Raw genomic sequence first — 26,856 nt, 5'->3', positions numbered from 1 at the left:
ATGACCCAGGCTCTGCAAGCCTTAGTCGCGGTGCCGGCCAGCGCGCAGCGCCCCCTGGGAGTTGTAGTTCCTAAGAGTCAGGCAGGACCGATGCGCAGGCGCAGTCCGCCCGAGCCTGGCGCGCTGGCTCCTCCTCCGCAGCAGAAGTGTTGACCTTCTCTCCTCTGAGGAAGGAGGCTCAGGGTCTGCGATGGCCCAGGAGGACCCAAGACTGAGTAGCGCGTTCGGAGGTGATCGGAGGCCAGCGCGTTCGGAGGTGATCCCGGAAGGCGAGAGCAACGGTGTGTAGTGTGCGCGTGCGCGCGTGTTCGTGCAGGTGTGTGACCGCCTGTGAGCCCGTCCCCGAGTGTCACTGTGTCTGCATCTGCTCACTCAGTACCAGCCCGTGCAGGTGTGTGACTCCGTCTGAGCACCGTCCCTGCGTGTCACTGCGTCTGCACCTGCTCCCTCGGGGTGCCAGCCCCTCACTGTGTCTGCACGTGCTCACTCGGCGGAGCCAGCCTGTGCAGGTGTGTGACTGCCTGTGAGCCCGTTCCCGAGTGTCACTGTGTCTGCACCTGCTCACTTGGCGGTGCCAACCCAGGCAGGTGTGTGACTGTATATAAGGGCATGTGGCATTTTATTGGTGTGTTATGTGCTCGTGTATGTGAAGCAGTGTCTGCGTATCACAGCGTGTCCCACACACATGTGTGACTGACTTTGGGCAAGTCTGAAATTTCTCCTGGACATGAAGTGTGTGATCCCACGTGTGCATGTCTGGGGGTGCCACCGTGTAGGCTGACTAGGTGCATGTGACTGCCCGCACAATGACGGGTGACCTGGGTGTGTGTGAGCCTGTAGAGTGCCATGCTGCCTGAAGTGTGTGCATCTGCACATGATGGAGACGCTGCACACGTGGGCTTTGGCCGTGCTGGAGCTCTGCCCACCAAGCGTGACTGCATGTGTCCAGGCTTCTCCTGTGTGTGTGTCCTGGAGATGGCCGGCCTGGGTGGAGCAGGTGGTGTGTGCAACAGTTTGCTGGTCTCAACTCCTGGGATCAAGCAACCACCTTCCTTGGCCTCCCAAGGTGCTGGGGTTACAGGTGTGAGCCACCATGTCCGGCCTGGAGACGTTTTTCATCGTTACAACTTGGGGGTTGGGGGGTGGTGTCCCTGGCATCCAGTGTGGAGAGACAAGGGATACTGCTCAATTTCTCACAACACACAGGACGGGTCCCACCACACCAAATTATCAGACCCAAAATGTCTTTGGCATAGAGGTCCAGGAACCCCATTCTAAGTCCTTCCCAGTTCATCTGTTAGCCATTTTTCCAGCTCAGGACAAGTGACAATCTTTTTTTTTCACCTTTTTTCTTTCTGACCTAGAGAAGAGATGTGAGATCGAGACAGCAGCTCAGGGATCAAGGATGGAGGGACTCTTGAGCGTCGCCCTCGAGGGTACGGAGTTGGATGGAAACTGGAAACGCAAGGGCAGGCTTGAGGACGCGCAGGAAAACCAGGAAGGCTGTCCAGAGCCAGGGGCCATGGCCTACAAGGGAGACCCTGCAGGGGACGGCGCCCAGGAACGCGACGAATTACGCCTAATCCCAAGAACCACATTGAGTCCTACTGCTACCCAAGCCAGCGTCCCCGGCGACAGCAGGCCTGGCAGGTGCAGCGCGCCCGGGAAGAGCCAGAAGCGGAAGCCTTCTGATAGCCGCCCGCCGGAGAAAGGCGGCGGCCCGAGAAAGCCGTGGAAATGCGAGGACTGCGGGAAGGCCTTCAGCTACTGTTCCGCGTTCATCCTGCACCAGAGAACCCACACCGGGGAGAAGCCGTTTGTGTGCCCCCAGTGCGGCAAGGCCTTCAGCCAGAGCGTGCACCTGACCCTGCACCAACGCACGCACACGGGCGAGAAGCCCTACGCGTGCCCCGAGTGCGGCAAGGCCTTCAGCCAGAGCTCCTACCTGGCGTCCCACTGGCGCACGCACACGGGCGAGAAGCCGCACCGCTGCGCCGACTGCGGCAAGGCCTTTGCGCGCCCCACGCACCTGACCCAGCACCTGCGCGTGCACACGGGCGAGCGGCCCTATGAGTGCGCCCGGTGCGCCAAGGCGTTCCGCAACCGCTCGTCCCTGATCGAGCACCAGCGCATCCACACCGGCGAGAAGCCCTACGAGTGCGCCGAGTGCGCCAAGGCCTTCCGCTTCTCCTCGGCGCTCATCCGCCACCAGCGCATCCACACCGCGGAGAGGCCCTACCGCTGCGGCCAGTGCGCCAAGGCCTTCTCGCAGATCGCTCACCTGACGCAGCACCGGCGCGTGCACACCGGCGAGAAGCCCTACGCGTGCCCGGACTGCGGCGCGCCCTTCAGCCAGAGCTCTTCGCTGGCCGAGCACCGGCGAATCCACACCGGCGAGAAGCCCTACGCGTGCGGCCGGTGCGCCAAGGCCTTCACCCAGGTGTCGCACCTGGCGCAGCACCAGCGCACGCACACCGGAGAGCGGCCCTACAGCTGCCGGGACTGCGGCAAGCGCTTCGGCAACCGCTCCCACCTCCTCCAGCACCACCTCGTGCACAGCGGGGAGCGGCCCTACAAGTGCCTGCAGTGCGGGGCCGCCTTCAGCCACGTGTCCTCCCTCATCGAGCACCAGAAGATCCACACCGGGGAGCGGCCCTACAGGTGCAGCGAGTGCGGCAAGGCCTTCAGCCAGGCCTCGTCGCTCACCCTGCACCTGCGCACGCACACGGGCGAGCGGCCCTACGCCTGCCACCAGTGCGGCAAGGCCTTCGGCAACCGCGCCTACCTCATCCAGCACCACATCGTGCACACCGGGGAGAAGCCCTACGAGTGCGGCGGCTGCGGGAAGGCCTTCAGCTTCTCCTCGGCGCTCATTCGACACCAGAGGACGCATGATGCGGACAAGAAGCCCTCCTCGCGCGGCCAGTGCGGGGACGCCTTTGCCCAGCTCCCACACCTGACTCAACGCCTGCGCGCTCACAGGGAGGGGAAGCCTGTGAACAGGGGTGCCCTGGCAGAGACCCGCACGGACCAGCAGAAGATTAAAAGCTGAGGTTAACTGGGGCCGCGTACGCCAGGCGCGCCACTAAGTGCTCGCCCCGTTTCCAACCTCACAATGCTATGGGTGAGATACCCTGTTATCCCCGACGCTTCCGGTGAGGAAACCGAGGCTCAGAGAAGCTTGTTAACTTGCCTGAGGGCACGCAGTGGGGAAAACATATGGCTGGGACTGTATCCCACGTCTGCCAGACTCCCCGCAGTCTCCCTGGTGCAAAATTTTAAATGGGGCACAGGCAGGTAGATCTGCAGAAACGCCTGTGGCTGGCTTTTTCTCTTTTCTTTTCTTTTTTCTTTCTCTTTCTTTCCCCCTTCCTTCCTTCTTCCTATTCTTTTCTTTTTTCTTTCTTTCTTTCGACAGAATCTCCCTCTGTCACCCAGGCTGGAGTGCAGTGGAGCGGTCTCCAGACACTGCAGCCTCCGCCTCCCGGGTTCAAGCAACCTCCCAAGTACACCTCCCACCACTACACTCTGCTAATTTTTGTGTTTTTAGTAGAGACAGGATTCCACCATATTGGTCAGGCTGGTCTCCAACTTTCGACCTTGTGATCCGCCCATCTCGGCCTCCCAAAGTGCTGGGGATATAGGTGTGAGCTGCTGCGCCTGGTCTGTTTTCCTTTCTTTTAAGGGCTGGTTGCTTGTTGCAGGCAATAAGCCTGAGCGAGGAATGGAGAAATAATAATCCCATACTTTGCCCTGTTAATTTCTCTAGACAACCTCATATACACAGAGAATTTTTTAAAAGAGTAGGATGGTAATATCAACCAGTATTAGACAAGTAAAATTTAAGGCAGAAGATTAAATTGATGGGAGACAATCATTTTTTATTTAACAAAGGATTCAGAATCAGGTTTTAATTAACATTTATTGAGTGCCTACTATCTGCCTGGCTCTGTGCTTGGTGTTTTACATATATTATTTAATTGTCAAGGACATAACAATGCTGCACTTATATGCATCGAATTACACAGCTGTTGAGTACATAAAGCATAGATTATAAACATTTATTGGCAAAAATAATTGTACTAGCAGATTTTCACATAATCTTATTGGTTTTTAATGAATACAGTAGGCCAAAATTAGATAACACATGAATCTGAAGAATATAATTGATGATACTGAGTTAATTAACAGGCATGTAGAGTTTTCAGTTCTACAGACAGAGAATATATATTCATCTTAAATGTTCATGAAACAATTACGAAAAGTGGGTATGTTCTAGGCCACACTAAAAGCTTTTTAAAAAGTTTTGGAAGCAGATGTATTTTAGATCACATTCTGTGTTCACAGTGCAGTAAAACAAGAAAAAAAAACTATTATTTTTAAACCAAGAAACCAAATCACTGATTTTCAAAGTATTATTTAGAAACACTACAATGTAATATTTAGACAACCTAAACAAAAATGAATAATCAAACATTGAGCTGTGGCTAAGGCTATATCCAGAAGTACATTTGTATTAATAGGTATACTATTATAAAAAATATGAAGAATATAAATCAAATATTCAACATAAGGGAGACAAAGAAGAAAAACAATAAAAAATAAACACAACACATATTAAAGGAAAACAAATTACAAATAAAAGAAATAACAGATATAAATGAATCCTAATGCTGGTTCTTTGGAAAAACATAGTAAACCAGATAAATCTTCAACAAATCTAATAATGAATAAACCACAAACAGAAGTTGACAGGATAGAGGGGATAGAACAAAATAAAGGGAACATTTTAATTATAAAAACAGTATGCATAATTAAGCTAATAATATGAAACCACTCTATGGAATGAAAAATTTTCTAGAGGATAAAAGAACTCTATAAATCACCAAAATAAATGCAAGAGGTTAAAAGTATTAATAAATTGATAACATTGGAAATAACTGAGAAAGCTGCCCAAGAATTAGCTGAAATGCTCTCTCCATGGCTCTATGACCTCATAACAATGAATTCTTTTAAAATGTCAAGGGTCTGATACTTTTCAAGCTACAGAAACTATTTAGAAGCATAGAAAAGGTAAAAGTTATCCAAGTCTTTCTATGAGGCAAGCTTAACCATGATAATCAAACTTCACAAAGATAGCACCAATCTCACATATGAAGATAGAGGCAAAAATCCTACATAAAATATCAATAAATAGAATTTAGAGTATGAAAGGACTGGTGCACCACAACCTTAAGAATGCAAAGTTGGTTTGATGTTAGGAAATGTACCAGAGGTCACCGATCTTCAGTTGCACATGTTTTCATCTTCTCAAAGTCAGGAGTTATCTTCCAGTCGATGGCATCTTACGAATAATTAGCATTTTTCTTTCTCCATGGTATACAAAATAATGTGTTACAATCAATGATGTCTTCATTTCATGGAAATAAAGTATGTGAAAACTCACACCAAAAATATTTTTTAAATCATCTCAAAGGATGTTTGAAAGGCATTTGAAAATATTCAACATCCATTTCTGATTTTTAGCCCACTTCCTTAACATGACAGGGCATCTATTTCATTAAATTAAACCTTTAGAACAACAGCCACCATTGTAGTTAAATGTGAAACATCATAGGCATCCCCGTTAAAACCAGGAACAAAAAAAGCACGCACACTACCAAGACTATGGTTGTTTGTTGTGGAGCTTTTGACCACTCCACAAAGCCCTGAAACAGAAAAAAGGAAAAGGATAAATATTGGAAAGGAAGGGGCCGCCATTGTTACTTGTAGGAAAATAGAATTATATGACTGGAAATGAAATGTCATATCAAAAGAAAAGCTGTTTGAATTTAAAACTGTACAACTGAGTAACTAGATATAAAATAAACAGAAGAATGTAATGGGTCTATTCTCTATCAGAGGAAATGTCACAATGATGGGATGACAGTTTGAAAATCTCATTGGTATATTAAATCTCAGTTTCGACATACCATCTATGCTCTAATGACTCCACCCCCTCCAGAGATATGTGTGTGTGCATATGTATGTGTATTTGTTGTCCCAACTGTACATCTCGCTGCCTATTTGCCGTCTCCAATTGGATATCTGATGGACATCTTAAACTTCACACGTCCCCAAACAAATATCTAATGTTCCCCCACCAAAAAAAAATTCTAAAAAATATATTCTAATGGTGGGGGGACATTAGAATATTTGTTTGTTTTCCTTACATTACCCCTTCAGGCCCCTCCAGACCTTCAACTGTGACATCCCTGACTCCGCTCTTTCTGTCATCACCCACATTTAAGACATCAGCAAATACTGTTGGCTTTATCTTCAAAACCTCCAGAATCTGACCATTGCCCTTCCCTTCACTACCACCACCCTGGTCAAAGCCACTGTCATCTATCCTGTACTCTTTCTACAGAATTCAGTTTCTTATCTTGATAATCCCACCCAATTCCTTCTCCATGGGTCGGTCACAGTCCTTCTTCTAAAGTGGATGTCATTCCTTGCCTTTCTCTGTTCCAGCCACAGTCACGCCCAAGCCTTTGCAGTTACGAGTTCTTCTCCCTGGAATGTCCTTCCTCCAGATACCCTTAAAGCTTTCTCTGTTACGTCCTTAGAAAACCCTTCCCTCGCCATCTATGTAAACCAGCATGCCCTCCACAACCCCTTCCCAACAAAGACCCTGCACTATGCATGCTTCTTGCCTTTCTCCCCCATGCGCTTATCACCACCTGACATGCTAGATACGTTTATGGTTTCTTCCTCCAATGACACTAAGCACCACGAGGGCAAGCCTTTGCTTTGTTTTCTACTGTACTCCCAGTGCCCGGAACAGACCGTGAGCTCTGTAAATATCTGTTGAATGAGCTAATAAATGAGAAAACATACCATGATGAAAGATGAGAAGACAAAATGTTTAACAATGACAATTTTCCAAATTAATGATGAATTTAGTGCAATTGCTCTTAAAATATCGAGGAAGTTTGGTGAATGTACGTGACACAGTGGATTATCTGGAAAGTTAGGCAATGGCGAACACTGAAAACAACCCTGTGAAAGAAGAAGAACGGAAGGAGACATGCTAGGAGTTGTTAAAGTGTATTATAAATATTGATGGAATTCACATTGCTAATCTTTGGAAAACAATTCCTCCCTCTAGCCTGCTGATTCCCTCTGGGTGACACCTCATTTCTAATCTTCCTTTACAACCAGATAAATGACCCACTAGAGACACTGACCCGCTTAAGCACTTCCCAAACCTGGCAGAGTACCAAAAGTTGTTGGGAGAGTTTTTCAAATATCTTGGGCTCCTCCTTGGATTTTCTGGTTCACTGCATCTCAGGAGGACCAGAGAATGTGAATTTTTATAAAGTTCCTCATAATCCATCCATAAAATTGAGCCAACTCAACAAACGTTCATTGTAGCATTTCCTTCTGTAGCGCCACCATGCCCAGCTAATTTTTGTATTTTTAGTAGAAATGGGGTTTTGCCATGTGACGCAGGCTGGTCTCGAACTCATGACCTTAAGCGATCTGCCTGCCTCTGCCTCCCAAAGTGCTAGGATTACAGGCATGAGCCACCGTGCCCGGTCAGCTTCTTGAAACATTCTGTTAAAGGAGAATGTATGAAGAGAAGGTTGCACACATCCTAGGTGTACAGCCTGAGGCAACTTCAGAAGGTGAACGCCTCATGGAACTAGCACCCCAAACAAGAAGCAGATCATTATCAACCCCACAAATCCTCCGCTTCAAAGGTAAACACTACCCCATTTTTCACACTGTGGATGAATTTGGCCTGTTACAGCAACTTTTACCAGGGGTTATTTCCGGGCATTGATCTTTTTAAAATCTTGTGCACTTAGATAAGATTTGCTGGTGTGACATATGCTTGCATTTTACGGAACGGGAATGACAGGACCGTTTTCCCCTGTTTGCTTGCTTTCCTCTGGGCCCGCAGACTGGGAACTTCTGCATTCTTGGAAATAACTCTTTTTCATTCTTCCACTCTTTCACTCACTCCTCTCCACAGGAGGTATAGTGACTAGTAGAACAGGGAGAGGACTTCATCTCTGTCCCAGTCCTCTCTCTCGGGAAGATCAAGCCCCAAACAGGCAGGACACCTCGTGGTTAAGAGACATGCTGGGTTCAAATCCTAGCTCTGCTGTTTACACGTTGTGTGACTAGGGAAAGTCACGTAACCTCTCTGGGCCTTAGTTTTCCCATCTGTAAAATGGGATGACAGGTCCTACATTAAGGACTGATAAGAGGACCAAATAAACCAAGGTAAATAGAGCACAAAGTCCAGCTCCCAGCCCGTGTCGAGGGCTGTAACTGTCGTTGAAGGCCTCTGGTTCAGACAGCCCACTCCTCTTTGTTTTTTGGAAGGAGGGTCTGTCTGTGCAGAAACCTGACCCAGGGCCTGCCAATGAGAGGCCCTCCCCTGTGAGCCCCCTGGTATGTGCTCCATCGATGCTGGTTCAATGAATTACAACTGGCGAATGAGTGGATGAGTGAATGGATGACGTCACAGAGGCCTCTCCCAATCAACATGTGTAAAATTGACCTTGTCACTTCTTCCAGACTTTCTTCGTGATCCCTATTCTGGGGGCCAGAACCTCCCTCTGCCCTGTCCCCACACCAGAATTTGGGTGTTGCCCCGGGCTTACCCCCGTTCCTTCACCTTTCATGCCTCACAGGTTTGGAAATGTCATTGGGTCCCCAACTCCACACGCCCTGGGTCCCGTTCCCACAGCCATGCTGCCTCAGCCCCTGTCCTCCCTCCAAGCCCAAATTCCATGCCAGCTCTGCTACCCACTCACTGTGGGACCTGAAGCAAGCCATTTGGTTTCTCTCTGCCTCAGTTTCCTCATCTGTAAAGGGGGAAACCATGCTAACCATCTCACAGGAATCGTGAGTTAATCGTGAGGGTTAATGAGTGTCGAGTTACTAGGTGAGTTATAATAAGATGTGCTTACAATGGCATCAAGCAGCTGGGTGCAGCGGCTCACGCCTGTAATCCCAGCACTTTGGGAGGCCAAGGCAGGTGCATCACAAGGTCAGGAGATCGAGACCATCCTGGCTAGCACGGTGAAACCCCGTCTCTACTAAAAATACAAAAAATTAGCCAGACATGATAGTGTGTGCCTGTAATCCCAGGTACTTGGGAGGCTGAGGCAGGAGAATCGCTTGAACCCAGGAGGCGGAAATTGCAACGAGCCAAGACCGCGCCACTGCACTCCAGCCTGGGTGACAGAGTGAGACTCCGTCTCAAAAAAAAAAAAAAAAAAAGTATCAAGCTTGTAACATGCACAATGAAATGACCACTACCCTTCCTGGTGTTCCCCAAATGTACCTGGCACATCTGTACCTCAGGACCTTTGCACTTGCTGTGTCTTCTGCACAGAGACCCTCCCCCTAGACATCTGCCAGTCTCAGTCCCCACCTCCTCCAGGTCGTCACTCAATAGTTCCCTCTCAGTGGAGACTTTCCTAGATACCCTTCTTAAAATAGCAACCCCCAGCCCCAACTCCTACTCTCAAACCCTCTCCCTGTTTTATCTTTCTCCATAGCAGTCATCACCATTCAGCATAATTCATATTTTAGCTGCTTCTTTCAATTGTCATCTGTCTACCTCGGTGACTGTGAGCTCCATGAAGGCAGGGGCCATTTCTGGCTTAACTATTGTACACTCTGTGCATTGAACACCGCTTGGTACTGAGTAAGTGCTCAAGAAATAGATGTGCAATGAATGAATAATGTCATCCCAGTCATATTTTCACCCAAACCTCCCACTGTTCTGCCCTCAACTTCAATGTCTCCCAAACGTGCCTTGCTATGCCACCCTGCCTGTGCATATGCTGTTTCCTTCGCTGCTATGCCTGTGAAATTCCTACTATCCCTAAAACCCCAGGTCTGGTGTGTCCTCGTCTCTGGGATATCCAAGAATAAACTCCTGGCATGCAGTTAACTTCTTCCTTTGGCCTACGCCACTGTGCCCAGCGCCTATCTCTACACTATCAGGTTTGTTGGCCGGTTTGTGCCCCTCGCCCTTACCCCTGCACCACGAGTCAATAAATCCCTTTTCTGGCTTGAGCCAGCCAGAGTTAGATTCCTGATATGATTGGGGGATGGATGGGACTCTCCTGTGCTCACTGAGGGTAATTATGTGATGTGTCTCATGTATGAGATGAATGTGTAAATGAAAGAAACACTGGTTTCCTTATATTGATGTTTTATCCCTCAAAAAAGAAAACGTTTGGTCTTCGAGTGAAAGGAATGTGTTTGAGAATTCTGTTTGGTTTTACTCACAGTATATGGATTAAAACTCAGTCTGTGGTTGGATAAATGGAGTAGTGGGTGGATGGGTGAATGGGTTGATAGGTGGTCTTAGGACTGGATGTGTGAATAGATACAGATGGATGAATGAGTGAGTGGGTATATGGGTGGACACACGCTAGCCATACCCTCACCACAGCCAACAGGAGTAGAGGGATGAATGGGTGGGTGGACAGATGGGTGGATAGGGGATGGGTATGTAGGTGGGTGGATTGAACAGATGGATTGATGTAATGTGGATAAAAGGGTGAATGAGTAGGTATATGGGTAACTGGATATGTGGATAAATGAATGGATGGATGGATGATAGATGGATGGAATGGCCATATGGATGCATAGGGGATGAAAGGTTGGGTAAATAAATGAGTGGACAGATTAATGGTTGATGAATGCTCAATGGGTAGATGAATGAATGGATGGGTGAATGGATGGGTGAATGGACGGGTGAATGGAAAGGTGGGAGCATGGGTAGAAAAGAGGGCTTATGGATGGATGGATAAGTGGATAGACAGCTGAGGTATAGGGACGGGTTGATACATGCATGCATGGACGGATGGATGGATGGATGGATGGGTAGATGAACAAATGAATGGATGGGTATACAAATGAGTAGGTGAATAAAAGTTTGGGTGGATGAATGACTGGACAGATGAATGAATGGCTGGTAGATGTTTGAGAGGTGGACAAATGAATGGATGAGTGATTGGAAAGGTAAGAGGGTGGGTGGAAGGGAGGGTTGATGAATAAGGGGACAGAAGATGAAATACAGAGGTGGATGCAGGATGGATGGATTTGTGAAGAAAGTGTTGGAGGGTAGGTGTGAACTGAGTCACACACACTACATGGAGACCCTCCAGTCTGCGTCTGATCACCATAGAGATCAGACACAAGAGATCTGATTTCCCACAAGAGATCTCTTGAGATTTCTATGGGGCAGGTAAATTCCAAGCTGAGAATGCAAAAGTGACAAACTACTGAGATCTATAGAGTGGGACATTTGTGGAAAAAGAGCAAACCCCCCAATGTACCTGGGAGCTCTCTGATTCGTCATCTTCCTCCACCGAGCTCCACTCCTGGGAAAGCCCAGTCTCTTGAGAAGGCAGGTCTGGGTGAGGGTGGGAGTGGAGGAAAAAGGAGCCGTGAGTGAGTGGCCAGGCGGTGGGGGTGGGCTCTTCCCCCTGGCATCTTGTCCCTTTTCTACCAATAGCCGCCTTCTCTCTGTCTCTTCACCTCCAGTCTCTCTCTCTCACATACACACATACACACACACACACACACACCCCACACACACACACATGCCTATGTGGTTTAGGTGGGGCTGAGAGAATGAGAGACCTGAATTCTGTGTATAACTACCTGGAAAACTTCAACTACGCCTCCTGATGTGCCCTGCCACCTGAGTCTTCCCTCCCTTACCTGTCCAGTAGGTAAAAGAGTTCACTCTCTACAGGCCCCCAGCAAGAACTGGGTGAAGGAGCAGAAGAAAAAGCCGCAGAAGTAAACCAGGGTGATGGAGGCTTCCCCAGCTTCCGAAGAACAGACACTAGTGGAGACATGTCCCCACAGTCAGAACCTTAGCATCGCTCTCATCCCTAAGCTGCATAGACTGGGCAAGTCCTGGCATTTTCCACTCTTCCTGCACCTTAGCCCCAGCCAGGAGCTCCAAGCCTCACTAGCAGAGCTGGCCTCTGTTATCCATGCCTTCTGTCCGAGGCTTGCTCATCCCCAGAAGAAAAAGATAGTGCCTAGTAAGTGGTATACTATTCAGCCCCTTTTCTGCCTTGGGGTGCCATTGAGATGTCAGCAAATGACACTGCCCTTTATCCGTCTGTTTGAGCCAAAACCCTGAGTGATCTTGATGCCTCGCTTTTCCTCCCCTTCCCCACATCCATCAGCAAGAACTGATTCCCTCTCCCAAAGGTGTCCCAAATCTCTCCACTTACCTCACCTGTCTTGGACTGTTGCAGGAGTCTCCTAACTGGCCTGCCTCCTTCCCTTCTTGACTTCTAGCCCTACAATCCATCCTCACATGCAGTGGGACTAAGGGTTTCTCACATTTGGCACTATCAGCATTTGGAGCCTCACCATTATTTGTGGGTGTGTGTGTGGGGTCCATCCTGTGCATGGTAGGACATTTATCAGCAGCGGGGGTCCGTCCCGTGCATGGCAGGACGTTTATCAGCAGCGGGGGTCCGTCCCGTGCATGGCAGGACGTTTATCAGCAGCGGGGGTCCGTCCCGTGCATGGTAGGACGTTTATCAGCAGCACTACCTGCTTCTCCCCACCAGACAACAGCAGCATCTCCACAATTAGGATAACCCTAAACATTTCCAGACATTGCCAAAAATCACCTGGGGAGGAGAGGTGGGGTATAAGACCGCCCCCAGTTGAAATCCACTGAGTTAGAAGAATATTTTTGAAATTCAAATGAGATCATGTGATTTTCCTCTTCAAATCTTCCAGTGCTTGAAAACTGGGATGCTCCTTCTCTTAGCCATTCCTGAGAACCCTGCAAGCAGGCCCATGAGGATAAGCCTGACAAATCCTGCTGGAGACATATGCCCTGTCCTCAGCACTGCCAAGCCAGCCAACAGCCAGTACCAGCAGACATAGGAGTAAAGCCATCTGAGGTTGACCAGTGGGCCCACCAGCTCTCTGAGGCTGCACAGACAAGCATAGGCAGCAGAAGTGTCCCCTGAAGCCAGGCCAAACTGCTGACCCTCAGAATCATGAGCTGATAAGTGATTGTTGCTTTAAGCCACTAAGTTTGGGGATGATCTGTTACACAGCAACAGCTGACTGACACAGTGCTCCTTGAATAGCTGTTGAATGGATGAGTGAAGGAGTGTATGTTTAGTCTATCCCCAGGCTCTGCCATTTCCTTTCCCTCCACCTATGCACCTCCCAAAGGACCCCTGCATCTCACCTTTCTCATCACTGTCACAGCTGGAGGCCCCAACCTCCACAACCTCCCAGTCTTTGGTGCAGGTGGGATGGGGAGGCTTCTCCCAGGCCCGGCTCTCCTGAGGCAGCAGTGTCTTGGTCCTCTCGGGCTCCAGCAGCCCCCGCGTCTGCTCAGGCCTGAGACTCTGCATCGCCCCAGGAGGAGGTGGAGCTTCTGAGATAAGCTTCTCTTTCTCCTCCAGCTCCAGGGTCCTCTCTGGTTCCCCAGGCACAGGATTCAGAACCTGAGGACTGAAGGACATTTCATCATTCCGTTAATCATTACAGAGGGCCAGCAAGTGCAAGGCATGATTCTAAGCATTAGAAATACAGCAGTAATCAAGTGGAGACTCCCGTCCTCCTGGGGCTTACATTCTAGTAGGGAGAGAAAGAGACTGGCAGGGAACAAATAAAGCATACAGCATGTTAAACAGTAGAGAGTGCTCTGGAGACAAAGCTGGAAAGGGAATGACTGTCATGGGCAGGCACACGCAGACACACACACACATATACACACATACAAACATAAACACACACATACCTACACACAGTCATATACACACACATACTTACATATACACACATATAAACATAAACACACACACATACATACCCACACACACACAGTCACATACACACACACTCACATATGCACACATGCAAACATAAACACACACACATATCCACAGACACACAGTCACATACACACACATACATAACACACATCCAAACATAAACACACACATACATACACATACCCAGAGACACAGTCACATACACACACATACATTACACACATACAAACATAAAGACACACACATACACAGTCACATATACACACACATTCACATATACACACAAATATTAACACACACATACAGACACAGTCACATACACACACATATTCACATACACACACACAAACATGCACACACACATACACATACCCACAGACACACAGTCACATACACACACACATACTCACAGGTACATATACAAACATAAACACACCCACACATACACACACACACACACATATCCACATACACAGTCACATACATGCACTCACACTAACACAAATACACACATACACATACACACAGTCACATACACACATTCACATACACTAATACAAATACACATACACACATATGCCCAGACACACAGTCACATACACAAACACACACATACACACTCACACTCACATTCATACACATACACTAACAAACACACACACACTCATACACATTCATACACTCACATTTACACACACATACCAACATACTCATATACACATAACCACACATACACATAGATACAAATAGGTGCACACACACACACATACACATACCCACACACACATAGACCAACATACACACACTCATACACACCCACAGTCACATACACACTCATACACACATTCATAGACACACATGCATGCATTCACAATCACACACACATACACCCTCACATACATAAACACACCAGACACCCAGTCACATACACACATGCTCACACTCACATACACATGCTCACACACACATACACACTCATACACTTACACTAACACATACACACACATACATACATTCACACATACACTCACTCCCACTCACACACACTCACATTCACACTCACACATAGTCCATATTCCAAAGCATATAGAGGGGGTTTTTAGAGAGGGTTGCCCCCAGAATCCCTCTAGCTACAGAGAGAAGAATCCTAGTCTTCCCACCAGGCCCCTGCAGCCCCAAATTTCTCCTTGGGTGTCATAAAAAATGATGTATTCACCATATGAGGATTAAAAGTCTAATTTTATCGGTGGCTCACACCTGTAATCCCAGCACTTTGGGAGGCCGAGGCGGGTGGATCACGAGGTCAAGAGATCGAGACCATCCTGGTCAACATGGTGAAACCCCGTCTCTACTAAAAATAAAAAAATTAGCTGGGCATGGTGGCGCGTGCCTGTAATCCCAGCTACTCGGGAGGCTGAGGCAGGAGAATTGCCTGAACCCAGGAGGCGGAGGTTGCGGTGAGCCGAGATCACGCCATTGCACTCCAGCCTCTGGGTAACAAGAGCGAAACTCCGTCTCAAAAAAAAAAAAAAAAAAAAAAAAAGTCTAATTTTATTTTATTTTATTTTTTGAGACAGTTTCACTCTGTTGTCCAGACTGCAGTGCAGTGACAGGATCTCAGCTTACTGCAACCTCTGCTTCCCGGGTTCAAGTGATTCTCCAGTCTCAGCCTCCTGAGTAGCTGGGATTACAGACACACCACCATGCCCGGCTAATTTTTGCATTTTTAGTAAAGACGGGGTTTCACCACATAGCCAGGCTGGTCTCGAACTCCTGACCTCAAGTGATCTCCCCACCTCGGCCTCCCAACGTGCTGGGATTACAGACGTGAGCCACCTCATGCAGCCTCAAAAGTCTAATTTTAAATGAACTATTCTTTAATATCCTTATCCTATATAGCTGGTCAACCTGAAATTCAGGTGATTGTTTGCAAGAAGCTGTCTGAACTCTAAGAAGTTATAATTATATAACCCTTTGCCTTAAAACTCTAAAGCTGGTCTACGTTCTTGTTTTAGGAAATTGTATCATCAATTTTGTACGTGTAACCCAAAAACTATTCTTGTGAATAGTAACTTTAAAAAAAAAAAGAGTAAGTTCTCTTGGAGTGAATAGAAAGCTTTTGCAAGCCTTTTTCTCTTTGCTTAGGTTTATGTAAATTTTAAAACCATGGGGCAGACACTCTAGATCAAGAAGTTTGTGACTCCACAACCAAAACCATGTAGAGAATATGATGTTTGATCTCAGATTAAAAAAAAAAAACTTCTGTGAAAAGAAAAACTTTTTAAAGAAAACCAAATAAATGTGATTATGGACTGGATATTTGATTACACCAAGGAATTATCACTGACTTTTGTTGGGTATGGGGATGGCTTTATGGAGAGACAGGGAAATGTCCACCCTAGTTTTCAGAGGTGCTTTGGTTGTATGTAGGGGTGAATTAACCTGATGGCCGAGATTTGCTTTAAAATATTCCCACATGCAGCCATAAAAAAAGGATGAGTTCATGTCCTTTGCAGGGACATGGATGAAGCTGGAAGCCATCATTCTCAGTAAACTAACACAGGAACAGAAAACCAAACACTGTATGTTCTCACTCGTAAGTGGGAGTTGAATAATGAGAACACATGGACACAGGGAAGGGAACATCACACACTGGGGCCTACGGGGGGTGGAGGGAAGGGGAGGGAGAGCATTAGGACAAATATCTAATGCATGTGGGGTTAAACCTAGATGACGGGTTGATAGACACAGCAAACCACCATGGCACATGTATACCTATGTAACAAACCCGCACATTCTGCACATGCATCCCAGAAATCACAGTTAAAAAAAAAACTCCCAGCCGGGCGCAGTGGCTCACGCCTGTAATCCCAGCACTTTGGGAGGCCGAGGCGGGTGGATCATGAGGTCAAGAGATCGAGACCATCCTGGTCAACAAGGTGAAACCCCGTCTCTACTAAAAATACAAAAAATTAGCTGGGCATGGTGGCGCGTGCCTGTAATCCCAGCTACTCAGGAGGCTGAGGCAGGAGAAATTGCCTGAACCCAGAAGGCGGAGGTTGCGGTGAGCTGAGATCTCGCCATGTCACTGCAGCCTGGGTAACAAGAGCATAACTCCATCTCAAAAAAAAAAAAAAACTCCCACAAAGTAAAAGCACACAAGAAAATGATAACTGCTGAATCTGGGAAATTGGTAGATGGTATTTCATAGCACTATCCTCATATCGAAGAGTATGTTTGAAATATTTTCATAATAGAATATGTGTGTGTGTGTATATGTATGCAAAATATGTTATTTTTTTCTGTATCACCAGTTAGCATTTATGATGTCTCCTTCTTGGAGTGGGGTGTCTCACAGGTCCCTAGGACCCAAATTCAAGCTCATCATTTCCCCAGTCCCCTCTGCCCACTGTCCCACCCACGGCACTCCCTCCTCCTGGGTACCCCACTCTTGGCCAGGACTCCACCGTCCTCCCAACAGTCTCTACAGGACTCATCTTCGACTTGCCCCCACCTCACCCCTCACCCGCCACATCCAAGCCATGGCCAAGGCCTCCTTCCCTTGCCTCAGAAAATGTTCTGCCCTCCTGCCTGCTGCCCAGCCCCTGTCCCGTCTGCGTTTTTGTTCCTCCGGATAGAGTGACTTCCACTGTGTTCACCCTGCCTCCTAGGGGTCCACTCAGCCCTTCACTCACTGATCTGGCTCCCCACTGCCCCCCACCAGCTTCACCCTCCTCACGTCCCCTCTAGTTAAGAGATTCTCAGTGCCCAGGAGTGAGCACGCCCACCCCTGCATGCTCTCACCTCCCAGTCAGCCCAGGTGGAGATCCCAGGCACAGCCAGGGCTCCGTGACACTCAATTCCAGGAATAAGAGAAAGCGTCTCCTGCTTCAGCCTCTGCAACCCTCCCCATTACCTCAAGGAGAAAGTTTTCATTGAGTGCCCCTATGCTTTTAGCATCTCTATGGCTGAGCTTCCTTCCTAACAAAGGGAGAGCAGCTTCAGGCCAGGCGGGCAAAGCAGCCAGCCCAGAGCTAACCTTCAGTAACACATGAACATTAAAAGCGATACTGGCTTTCCCTTTGCAACGGTGATACAACGTTTGCCTTTGAAATCCACTGAGGTCAAGTTTTAAAGCAGGCTGACACATGCGTGCTGGTGGGTGTGTCTGTTGGTTCAACCACTTTGGAAAACTATTTGGCAACATCTAGGAAAGTTGAACAGTGGTGCACCCTGGGACCCAGCGATTCCACCCCCAGACACTTAGGAGCAACGAGAACCTATGTCCACACACACGTGTATGTGAATGTTGATGCCTGCTGTATTAATAACAATTCATAAGAACAGAGTGGTTTATATGCATAGTCAGAAGCACTCATAGGCATAATACAAATTTTAAAACACCAGGTGTTTCTCAAAAGGATAATACAGACATAAATTGCAGTTTACGCATACAGGGAAGTACAGCTCAGTAATGAGAAAGGTCAACAAAACGATACAGGCAGCAACATGGGTGAATATAATATGTATATTTAAATATGCACATATATTTTAGTATATAATTATTTTTTATAAATATATACTTATAAATATATAAAATAAATGCATTTATAATATAAATATAAATTTTCAAATGTTTATGTACATTTTTATAATTTAAATATAAATATGCTATAAATATAATTTATATTATAAATATAATATTACAAATATATTATAAATATAATATAAACATAAAATTATAGAAACGATTTTATAATATAAATATAGTTAAACATATAATATATTCATACCATAAATATAATACACATAAGTATAAAAATATAAATTTGTTTATATTATCAACATATAAGTACATAATGTGTCTATGTATATATTACTAAGTGAAAAAAGACATACAAAGAGTACATATATGTGATTTTACTGAGATTAAAAGATATCTGGAATAGGTAAAAATGAATTGATCTCAGTGGAAGTCAGAACAGTGGTTATGCTGGGTTGGCAGACGTGAGAAAGGCTATGAGGAGCTTTCTGGGGTTGCTGGAAATGTCCTCTATCTTTCTTAGTGGTGGTCACATGGGGGATTACTTTTGCACAAATTTATTGAGCTGTACCTTCACCCAACTGTACACTTTGTGCACATCACTCTGTCTTTTTTTAGATCTCACTTCACTTAAAAAAGAAAACTAGGCCAGGTGCGGTGGTTCACTCCTGTAATCCCAGCACTTTGGGAGGCCGAGGCGGGCGGATCACCTGAGGTCAGGAGTCCAAACTAGCCCAGCCAACATGGTGAAACCCTGTCTCTACTAAAAATTCAAATATTAGCTGGGCATGGTGGCACATGCCTGTAATCTCAGCTATTCGGGAGGCTGAGGCAGGAGAATTGCTTGAAGCTGGGAGGCGGAGGTTGCAGTAAGCCAAGATTGTGCCACTGCACTCCAGCCTGGGCAACAAAAGTGAAACTGTCTCAATAATAATAATAATTAATAATAATAATAAAATTGTTAGAAGAAAAAAGAGGTAATTTAAAAAATAGTAGGTAAATGTTTGCTAGTACAAGTGTTGCTAAACAGAGAAAATACTCAGCATGGTGGGGAAAGAATGACAGCCATCAATAAAATGCTAACTGCTGCGTGCATGGCTGAGTAGTTAAAAGCCAGGCGTTGAGATGACAGCACAGGTGTGAATTTCAGTTCTGCCACATATTTCCCGTGTTACCTGGGGCAGGTCACTTTAACCTCTCCAAGCTTCAGTTTGCTCATCTGTAAAATGGGGAGGTGATAACAGTGACAGCTACCTCATAAAGCTGCTGTCTCCACTGAGACACACGATTTAATACGCAGTGTAAGTATCTGGTGAATGGAGGAAGCAAAGGGTCCTCCATCCCAGCCTCAGCTTGTCCTTCCTGCATAGGCTTCTAGAAAGCCTCCCACTCATCAGGCCTGAGTTCCACATCACCTTTTGAGGGACCCTGTGGGTATTCGCCACCCATGAGTGCTTGACTGAATACAACTTTCCCCAACCATTTCTCAGCCAGAACTTTGGGGCAGAACTGTGCTGAGTATCGGGCATTTGAAGATGGATTTGACACCCTCAACAGCTCACATTCTCTTGGAGGAGAAAGATAAGTGAGCAGACAGGACCAAAGAGAGCACAGACCCAGCATTCCAGCAGACAGAAACCCCAGGATCGAGGATTGGAACTCACAGGCCTCCAGAGGCTCAGCAGGTAACACAAACGGGATAGGAAACGACATGAATTAACAAATAAATCAGCCAGGCAAGGTGGCTCACACCTGTAATCCCAGCACTTTGGGAGACCAAGGTGGGACGGTTGCTTGAGCCCAGGAGTTTGAGGCCAGCCTGAGTGAGACCTGGTCTCTACAAAAAAAAATTAAAAAATTAGCCAGCTGTGGTGTCACGAGCCTGTAGTCCCAGTTACTGGGAGGATCCTTTGAGTCTGGGAGTTCGAGGCTTCAGTGAGCTGTGATCATGCCACTGCACTCCAGCCTGGGTGTCAGAGCAAGACTCTGCCTTGGAAATCAGTCAATGAATCAATCAAGAGCACTCTTTTACTGTCACTTTTCTACAAATGAAAACTAAATATAGGTGCAGACAAGTACTCTCTATTGTAAGGAGCACATGAAGCAATGGCAGTGGATGTATGGCATGGGGAGAGACGATGGGGGTGGTGGGGAGTGCGGCAAAAGAGCGATCAGGTCTCCTGTCTGAAGAAGCTTCACCACACAACTCAGCTAATGTTTGCAGAGCAAATGTTTGCAGGGCGAACCCCTGGGACTGATGTCACCCCTCTTCTAATTCCCCAAAAGAAGACTGGAAATCTATATTTTCAAATGGCATCTTCTGCATTTCATGATGTCAGTAATTATTTCCCGTGTTTATGGGCTAGCATCACTGACTCCATCTTAGCTGTAAACTCCAACCTAGCTTCCCCCGCCCTACCACAGCCCCTTTGGGTGCATAACTGGGCCACACTGACGCTGCGCTTACGTCACGCTGACTCTGTGCTTATCCTACCATATAACCAGTGTAACTGCATCCTGCTTGAAAAGCACACCTGCTATTGTGTATAACTCTTTTTAAAGCCCCCTAACTGTTTGGAAATACCCTTAGCAACCAACAATCCTGGGAACCTCCCCCCCGCTGGTTACTAGCTAATTTGCCTGTTCTGCCTCTGTAAAATTCCGCTTCAGCTAGGGATCCCCTCCCCTACCTAAATCAAGGTATAAAGGAAAATCAAACCCCTTCCTCGGGGCCGAGAGAACTTTGAGCGTTAGCCATCTCTCAATGAAAAGGACTCTTAATTTAGAACTCAGTGCTTGGCGCATTTCTTCTAACTCTCTCCATTATTACAACAGGAAGGGACATTTAGTCAAATAGTACAGGTTGTGGGGCCGAGTTAGACCCTGGGGCTGCCAATTTTCAGCCTCAGTGTGGGCTGGGCAGTCTGTTGGGGGTGAGGAGAGCAGGCTGCCTAGACATTTTTCAGGGGAAGAAGATTCCTATGGGACCTTCATGGAAAAGAGTGTTAGAGAGTACCATTAGGGAGTTCTGCTTTGTTTATTGCTTTGGAGTTTTGCTTTGTTTTTAATATAAGACATAGTTAATCACGGATCTAGGTTGAGGGGAGGGGAAGGCATGGGAAAGGAGAAAATACAGGCAAGTGGGGTGACAGATGAGAAAGACGAGAACCATCAGGTCAAGGTCAGGAGAAACTGGATCCGCAGTGAGTCAAGGAGGAAGGAAAGAGGATGAGGTAGAGGCGTGTTGAGGGGAGGGGATTCACACCCCACAGCCTCAGTGTTCTTGGTGAAATAGCAAACAAGTCATCCCCTGGGAAAACGGAGACGCAGTCACAACAACGACAACCAGCAACAACCATCAAAGCAGTAACAGTATCGGCAGTTTCCTGGAGCGCTCCTGCGACCAGCCCTGCTGAGCACCAGAAACCCTTTTTCTCACATAAAGCTCGCCATACTTCTCGCTACAGATACTATTATGTTTCCATTTCACAGACAGGGACATCCCTTGATGAAAGGCACACAGCTCAGAGGAGTGGGGGCGGGGCTGCTGCACCTGCGACCCCAGAGCCTGCGCTCCTATCGTTGCAGGGTGGTACATAGGGGCTCAGACGGACACAAAGCGCGAGCGCGCACAGGTGCACCCGCGGGCAGGTGCGCTCAACACCCAGGGGCAGCGAGCATCCACACTGGCCCCCCGCGAGACGAGCGCACGTGCCGGCGGCGCCCCACGAGGTTACACAGACCATCAATGGGCACTCAGGGCAGGTGCGTCCTCCCCTCCTGGTTCGGAGGCTGAAATTCACCCTGCAACCCCCCAACCGGGACCCAGACCGCCGTTGCGGAGAAGTAGACCGGCCCCGACAGACTCCAGCCCTCTCCCACCGGACAGACAGACGGGTTTGGAGACGCTCCCTCCGCGGACCCCATACCTGGAGTGCCTCTGCCCCTCAGCCCCACCCAGGCACAAACACGCTCTGCGCGTTCACACTCGCGCGCGCATCCCCGATCGCCGCCCGCGCCCCCAGCCCCTTTTCTCCACCTCCTTCCCGCTCGCGGGGGTCCCTCGAAGGACTCACCCTCCCCAACCAGACCCTGTCCGGGCTCTGCAGAGCTGGCGCCGCACTGAATGCGGCTGCGCAGACGCGGAGGCTGCAGGGGGGTGGTGCGTGGAGGTGGGAGGTGGGAGGTGGGAGGTGGGGGAATTGGGGAGCGTGGGCGGCCTCCTCCCCTTCTCCGCTCCCGTGAAGCCTGCACCTGGAGGGGCGTGGGGAAGGGAGCGGAGGGGCCACACGCCCCTCCAGCGGCGTGCGCGGTTGCAAGGGGGTGTGGTACCGTGCGGGTCCATCCCCAGCTGATGGACACGTAGGTTATGTTCTGACACACGCCCCAAGGCCAACGGCTTTGCACGCGCCCCTCCCCGCCCCCAGGGTTCTCCAGTCTGCAAACGGGGGTCCTGGGTGGGCGGAAAGGGGAAGAAGCTGGGACAGGGTGTAACAGTCCGGGGACCCTGAGGCCCGACCGCCTGGGGCCAGCGGCTGGCTTTGCCACTTGTTACTAGTTAGCACTCGGGTGTGTCACTAAAAACTTCTGTGCCTCAGTTGCTCGTTCTGTTAAGTGGGAATAATTACGGTTAACAAGTCCCAGGATTGCTGGGAACGTAAAACAATAATAACAATAATAAGTAATATACTTACAATTCTTAAAAAAGTACCTAATGGCTGCTATTATTAGCAATGATCATTGTTCAAATTTACAATGCAGTGACTACAGCCAAGTTGTTCTCATGGAGGCTACATTAAATTTTAAAAAATTTCGACAAAGCCATAGGTAGAGGGAAAACGGTGTCCTTGTGTAGTCTTAGCTACACTCCCCTGATTACTAGTGATGAAAGCAAACTCAAGTTTGTTGAACAGACTTATTCTCTCATCTGTGAATTACCTGTTTATCACCACATTGCTTTATTTGTTTATGTAGCTTTTACTTACTGATTAATGGGCATTCTTTTTATATTCTGGACATTAATCCTTTGCCTGTTACTCTATCTGTGGCGAGTATTTTCTCCTGGCCTGTCCCTTCTGTTTTTATTGTGTTTACACAGTGCCTGAAGTTTTGAATTTTAATAAAAATCCAAGATATCATTTTTTAAAATTTTATAACTTTTGCTTTTGGGATCTTATTTAAGATGCCCTTCCTTGGTGCGTGCCCTCTCTCTCTCTCTCTCTCTCTCTCTCTCTCTCTCTCTCGCTTGCTCTTTAAGACAGGGTCTCACTCTGTTACCCAGGCTGGAGTGCAATAGTGTGATCATAGCTCACAGCAGCCTTGAACTCCTGGGCTCAAGTGATGTTTCTGCGTCAGCCTCCTGAGTAGCTGGAACTGCAGGCATTTGCCACCACAACTGGCTAATTTTTAAATTTTTTGTAGATATGGGGTCTCACTATGTTGCCCAGGCTGGTCTCACACTCCTGGCCTCAACTAATCTTCCTGGCTCAGCCTTTCAAAGTGCTAGGATTACAGGCATGAGTCACTTCACCTGGCCTCACCCTACTCTCATAAACACTTTTTCCTGTATAATCTCATATTTTATTTTACAGTCTTATTTTATATGTTTATTTTGTTTTAAACTTCTAGAACTTTTTGAATGGTATGAGGTAAAGATTTAATTTCCTTTTCCAAATGGATAGATAATTGAATTACCCTGATCAATCAGAAAAACAAAAATAACTGTAATTTATTCAAAAAAAATACTATAAGGAAAGGCATCTTATTAATATTATCTCATTTAATTCCAACAGCCAAAAGTGGTAACATTATTATCCCCATTTTACAGGGAAGGAAACTGAGGCACAAAGGCATTAAATGAGTTATGCAAAGGACACAGAGCAAGATGATGGAAGGACTCAGATTGGGTTTGCCTAGGAGTTTTCAGATAGGTGATGTAATTGGGAGGGGAAACTTCTGTCATTTATATGTTTAGGAGATGAGTTTCCTGCCATTCCAAAGATAGTTCAGAGTGTGCAGAGAAGAGAGATAAACTGCCAAGAATTCGACATTTCACCCAATCCTCACTTCCTCTGATAAGAAGACATTTAGTGCAGGAAGCCAGGGGAGTTGCCCCGAGTCAGAGTCTTGAGAGGGTTAAGAGCTGGGTGTCCAGATGCAGATCTAACCATGTACCATCTGTATAACTTTGGGAAGTGAATTAACTGGGTCTCGGTTTCCTTAACTGCAAAATGGGGACAATAATAGTTTCTACCTAATAGGGTTATTGTGAACATCATATAAGTTAATACATATGCCTCATAATTTTGAGAGCACAGTAAATGCCACTAGTATTATCATTATAATTCTCGAACAGCAGGTCCTCAATATGGGGAAAAAAACTTCAGTTACAATCCTGATAGTCTAGATAAGTTATGGTTGTTTCAAAATGGACTCAAGTTTGAGGGGCTTCCCCAGAATTCTGAGGGAAGGAATGTTACTGAATGACCCCTTAGGGGTGATTTCTTCCCAAAAGAGAAGAAAACAACGAAGGAAGAGTGTCTGGAATCCTGTTTTATGTCTTATTTTAATGTTTCTCAAACTTCAACCTCTAAAACATCCTTTTTCAATATTTGCCCTGTGTCTGCAGCAGCGAATAACACCTTCATGATTGCTTCCATTTCCACATAACATCCGCATTCCTATTTACATAATATTTTTATTTAAAATGAATTTGTCTTCTAAAACCATTTAAGAAGTACCTTTAAATGGAAACTTTACAGCATTCCTATAAATGGAAAATCAGTTTCAAGTGCCATAACCTAAAAGGGAAATAAAATCACGATTAATAAATTATAGCTACATGCCACCACTTGGTGTGGTAGATTGCATTATTGGTTCCAATTCTTCATTATCCTGTTGTAACATAACACATTCTTTACCTTGTCACAGCCTCAGGGCAAGTCCAGGGGTGGAGTACAGATGTGTTATGCCCATGGGCCTTTTCTCTTTGTTGATTTTGCTTTGTATACTTTCACTGTAGCAAATCATAGCCGTGAGTGCTGAGTCTCTCATGAGTCTTCCCAGGAAATCATCAAGGCTGAGGGTGATCTTGGGAACCCCAACAGAGACCTCAAACCCTGGACCACAATTTTACCAGGAGGTGAGTGCTGTTGACACCTTTTTAGGGCTCCATGACTAGCCAGGAAAAGAAAAATTAATGCAGGGCTGATAATTCATCGACTCATTAATTCATTCACTCATTCAACTAATATTTATTAAACAACAGTCATGTGACAGACGCTGTTCCGGGTAGCTAAGGCAGTTGATGTCTGTGGCCTAATGGAGCTTACATTCTAATAATGAAAACAGACAATGTCAAGTACACCACTAAATGCAAAATGAAATATAGTTTGCGCTAAATTCTGTGAAGTACTAAATTCTGTGAAATAAATCACTGTGACAGTAACTTTGAAGTCACTTTAGATGGGGATAGTCAGGGAAGGCCTGTTAGAAAAGGTAACATTTTGAGCTCAGAACCAAATGGTGGAAACGAGACAGTTACGGTTGAATCCACACTTGAATGCATTCAGCACCATGGACAGAGCACATCAGAGGCAAAGGCCCTGAGGAAAGAACAAGGAGGTGGTGTGGCCAGCGTGACCAGGAGAGGGAGGGAGTAACGGGATGTAAGATAGAGAGGCATCCAGGGTCAGGAAAGTCACAAGAAGATCTTTGAATTTTATGGTACGTGTACTGGAAAGTAGTGGCAGGTACTGAGGAATGGTGTGATAGACGCTGGTTTACATTTTCTAACGGTCACTCAAACTGCTGTATGGGGAATGCACTAGAAAGGGCAATAAAGTAGGAAGATCACTTAGGAGGCTCTTGCAGTAAACCAGGTGAGAAGTGACGGTGGCCTGGAGTAAGGCAGTGGCAGTGGGGATAGAGAACAGTGGGTAGATTCAGGATTCGCTCTACAGGTGGAGCTGAGAGGACTCACTAATGGGTGGAGTATGAGGTGTGAAAGAAACAGAGAAATCGAGGGAGACATGGCCTTTGGGCCTGAGCAACTAAGTGCCCCGAAGTGCACTAAGCGGGATCAAGTTTTTTGTGTGTGTGTGGAGAAAATCCAGAGTTCCTTTTTGAGCATATTACCTGTTGGATGCCTGCATTTCCGAGGTCAACTCCAGAAGAGCCTGGATTACCCAAATAGCCCCGTCAGAGCCTCCAGGGGTGAGGGTTACAAAGTGGGATCAGGAATCAGCTCAGAAGAGTGCCTACAGCTAGCACAGGTGGTGGCGAAATGACACTTGTTTCTGTCCATGTTGCAGAACCAGTCCATTGGGGCTTTCCGTGATGCTTGACTAGTTCCAGCACAGGCTGTCCTGCGAGGGGGGACTGTCCTGCGAGGCTGGGGGCTGCCCGTGGTGCTGAACCATTCTGGCATGAGCCGCCCGGGGTTCTGCTGGAATAGTCCCAGCACAGCCT

The 26,856-nt window shown here is 47.0% G+C and overlaps 2 protein-coding genes across 2 annotated transcripts; one reads left to right on the top strand and one right to left on the bottom strand.

Moving 5' to 3' along the window:
- The first annotated feature begins 160 nt into the window (after positions 1–160).
- ZNF835 (zinc finger protein 835) lies at positions 161–5,974 on the top strand. The gene is given in 3 exon segments (XM_012465249.2): positions 161–281; positions 1,365–2,929; positions 2,932–5,974. Coding segments are annotated over 3 exon segments (1,770 nt in total). The 5' UTR covers positions 161–190; the 3' UTR covers positions 3,046–5,974.
- On the bottom strand, positions 3,904–22,503 carry SMIM17 (small integral membrane protein 17). Its single transcript, XM_064367360.1, has 5 exons — positions 22,464–22,503; positions 13,253–13,521; positions 11,355–11,431; positions 6,880–7,041; positions 3,904–5,708 (listed from the first exon to the last, which is right to left on the bottom strand). Exons 2-5 carry the CDS (start codon positions 13,419–13,421, stop codon positions 5,598–5,600), a joined length of 519 nt encoding a protein of 172 aa, XP_064223430.1. The 5' UTR covers positions 13,422–13,521; positions 22,464–22,503; the 3' UTR covers positions 3,904–5,597.
- Positions 22,504–26,856: the final 4,353 nt, after the last annotated feature.

Source organism: Aotus nancymaae, unplaced genomic scaffold (assembly GCF_030222135.1).
Source record: "Aotus nancymaae isolate 86718 unplaced genomic scaffold, 86718_ANA_hifiasm-v0.15.2.pri h1tg000069l, whole genome shotgun sequence".
Taxonomy (NCBI): Eukaryota; Metazoa; Chordata; class Mammalia; order Primates; family Aotidae; genus Aotus; species Aotus nancymaae.
Note: the sequence above shows the minus strand (reverse complement) of the source record. Positions and strands in the feature narration are given on the sequence as shown.

What these genes read in the sequence shown, in the direction of transcription:
- SMIM17 (XM_064367360.1), bottom strand. Translation starts at nt 13,421, where the DNA reads ATGCAGAGTCTCAGGCCTGAGCAGACGCGGGGGCTGCTGGAGCCCGAG. An exon ending in CTGTGACAGTGATGAGAAAG is followed by an intron (nt 11,432 to 13,252) that starts GTGAGATGCAGG and finishes ACCCTCACCCAG; the next exon opens with ACCTGCCTTCTCAAGAGACT. An exon ending in TCTTCTCATCTTTCATCATG is followed by an intron (nt 5,709 to 6,879) that starts GTATGTTTTCTC and finishes TTTCTGTTTCAG; the next exon opens with GGCTTTGTGGAGTGGTCAAA.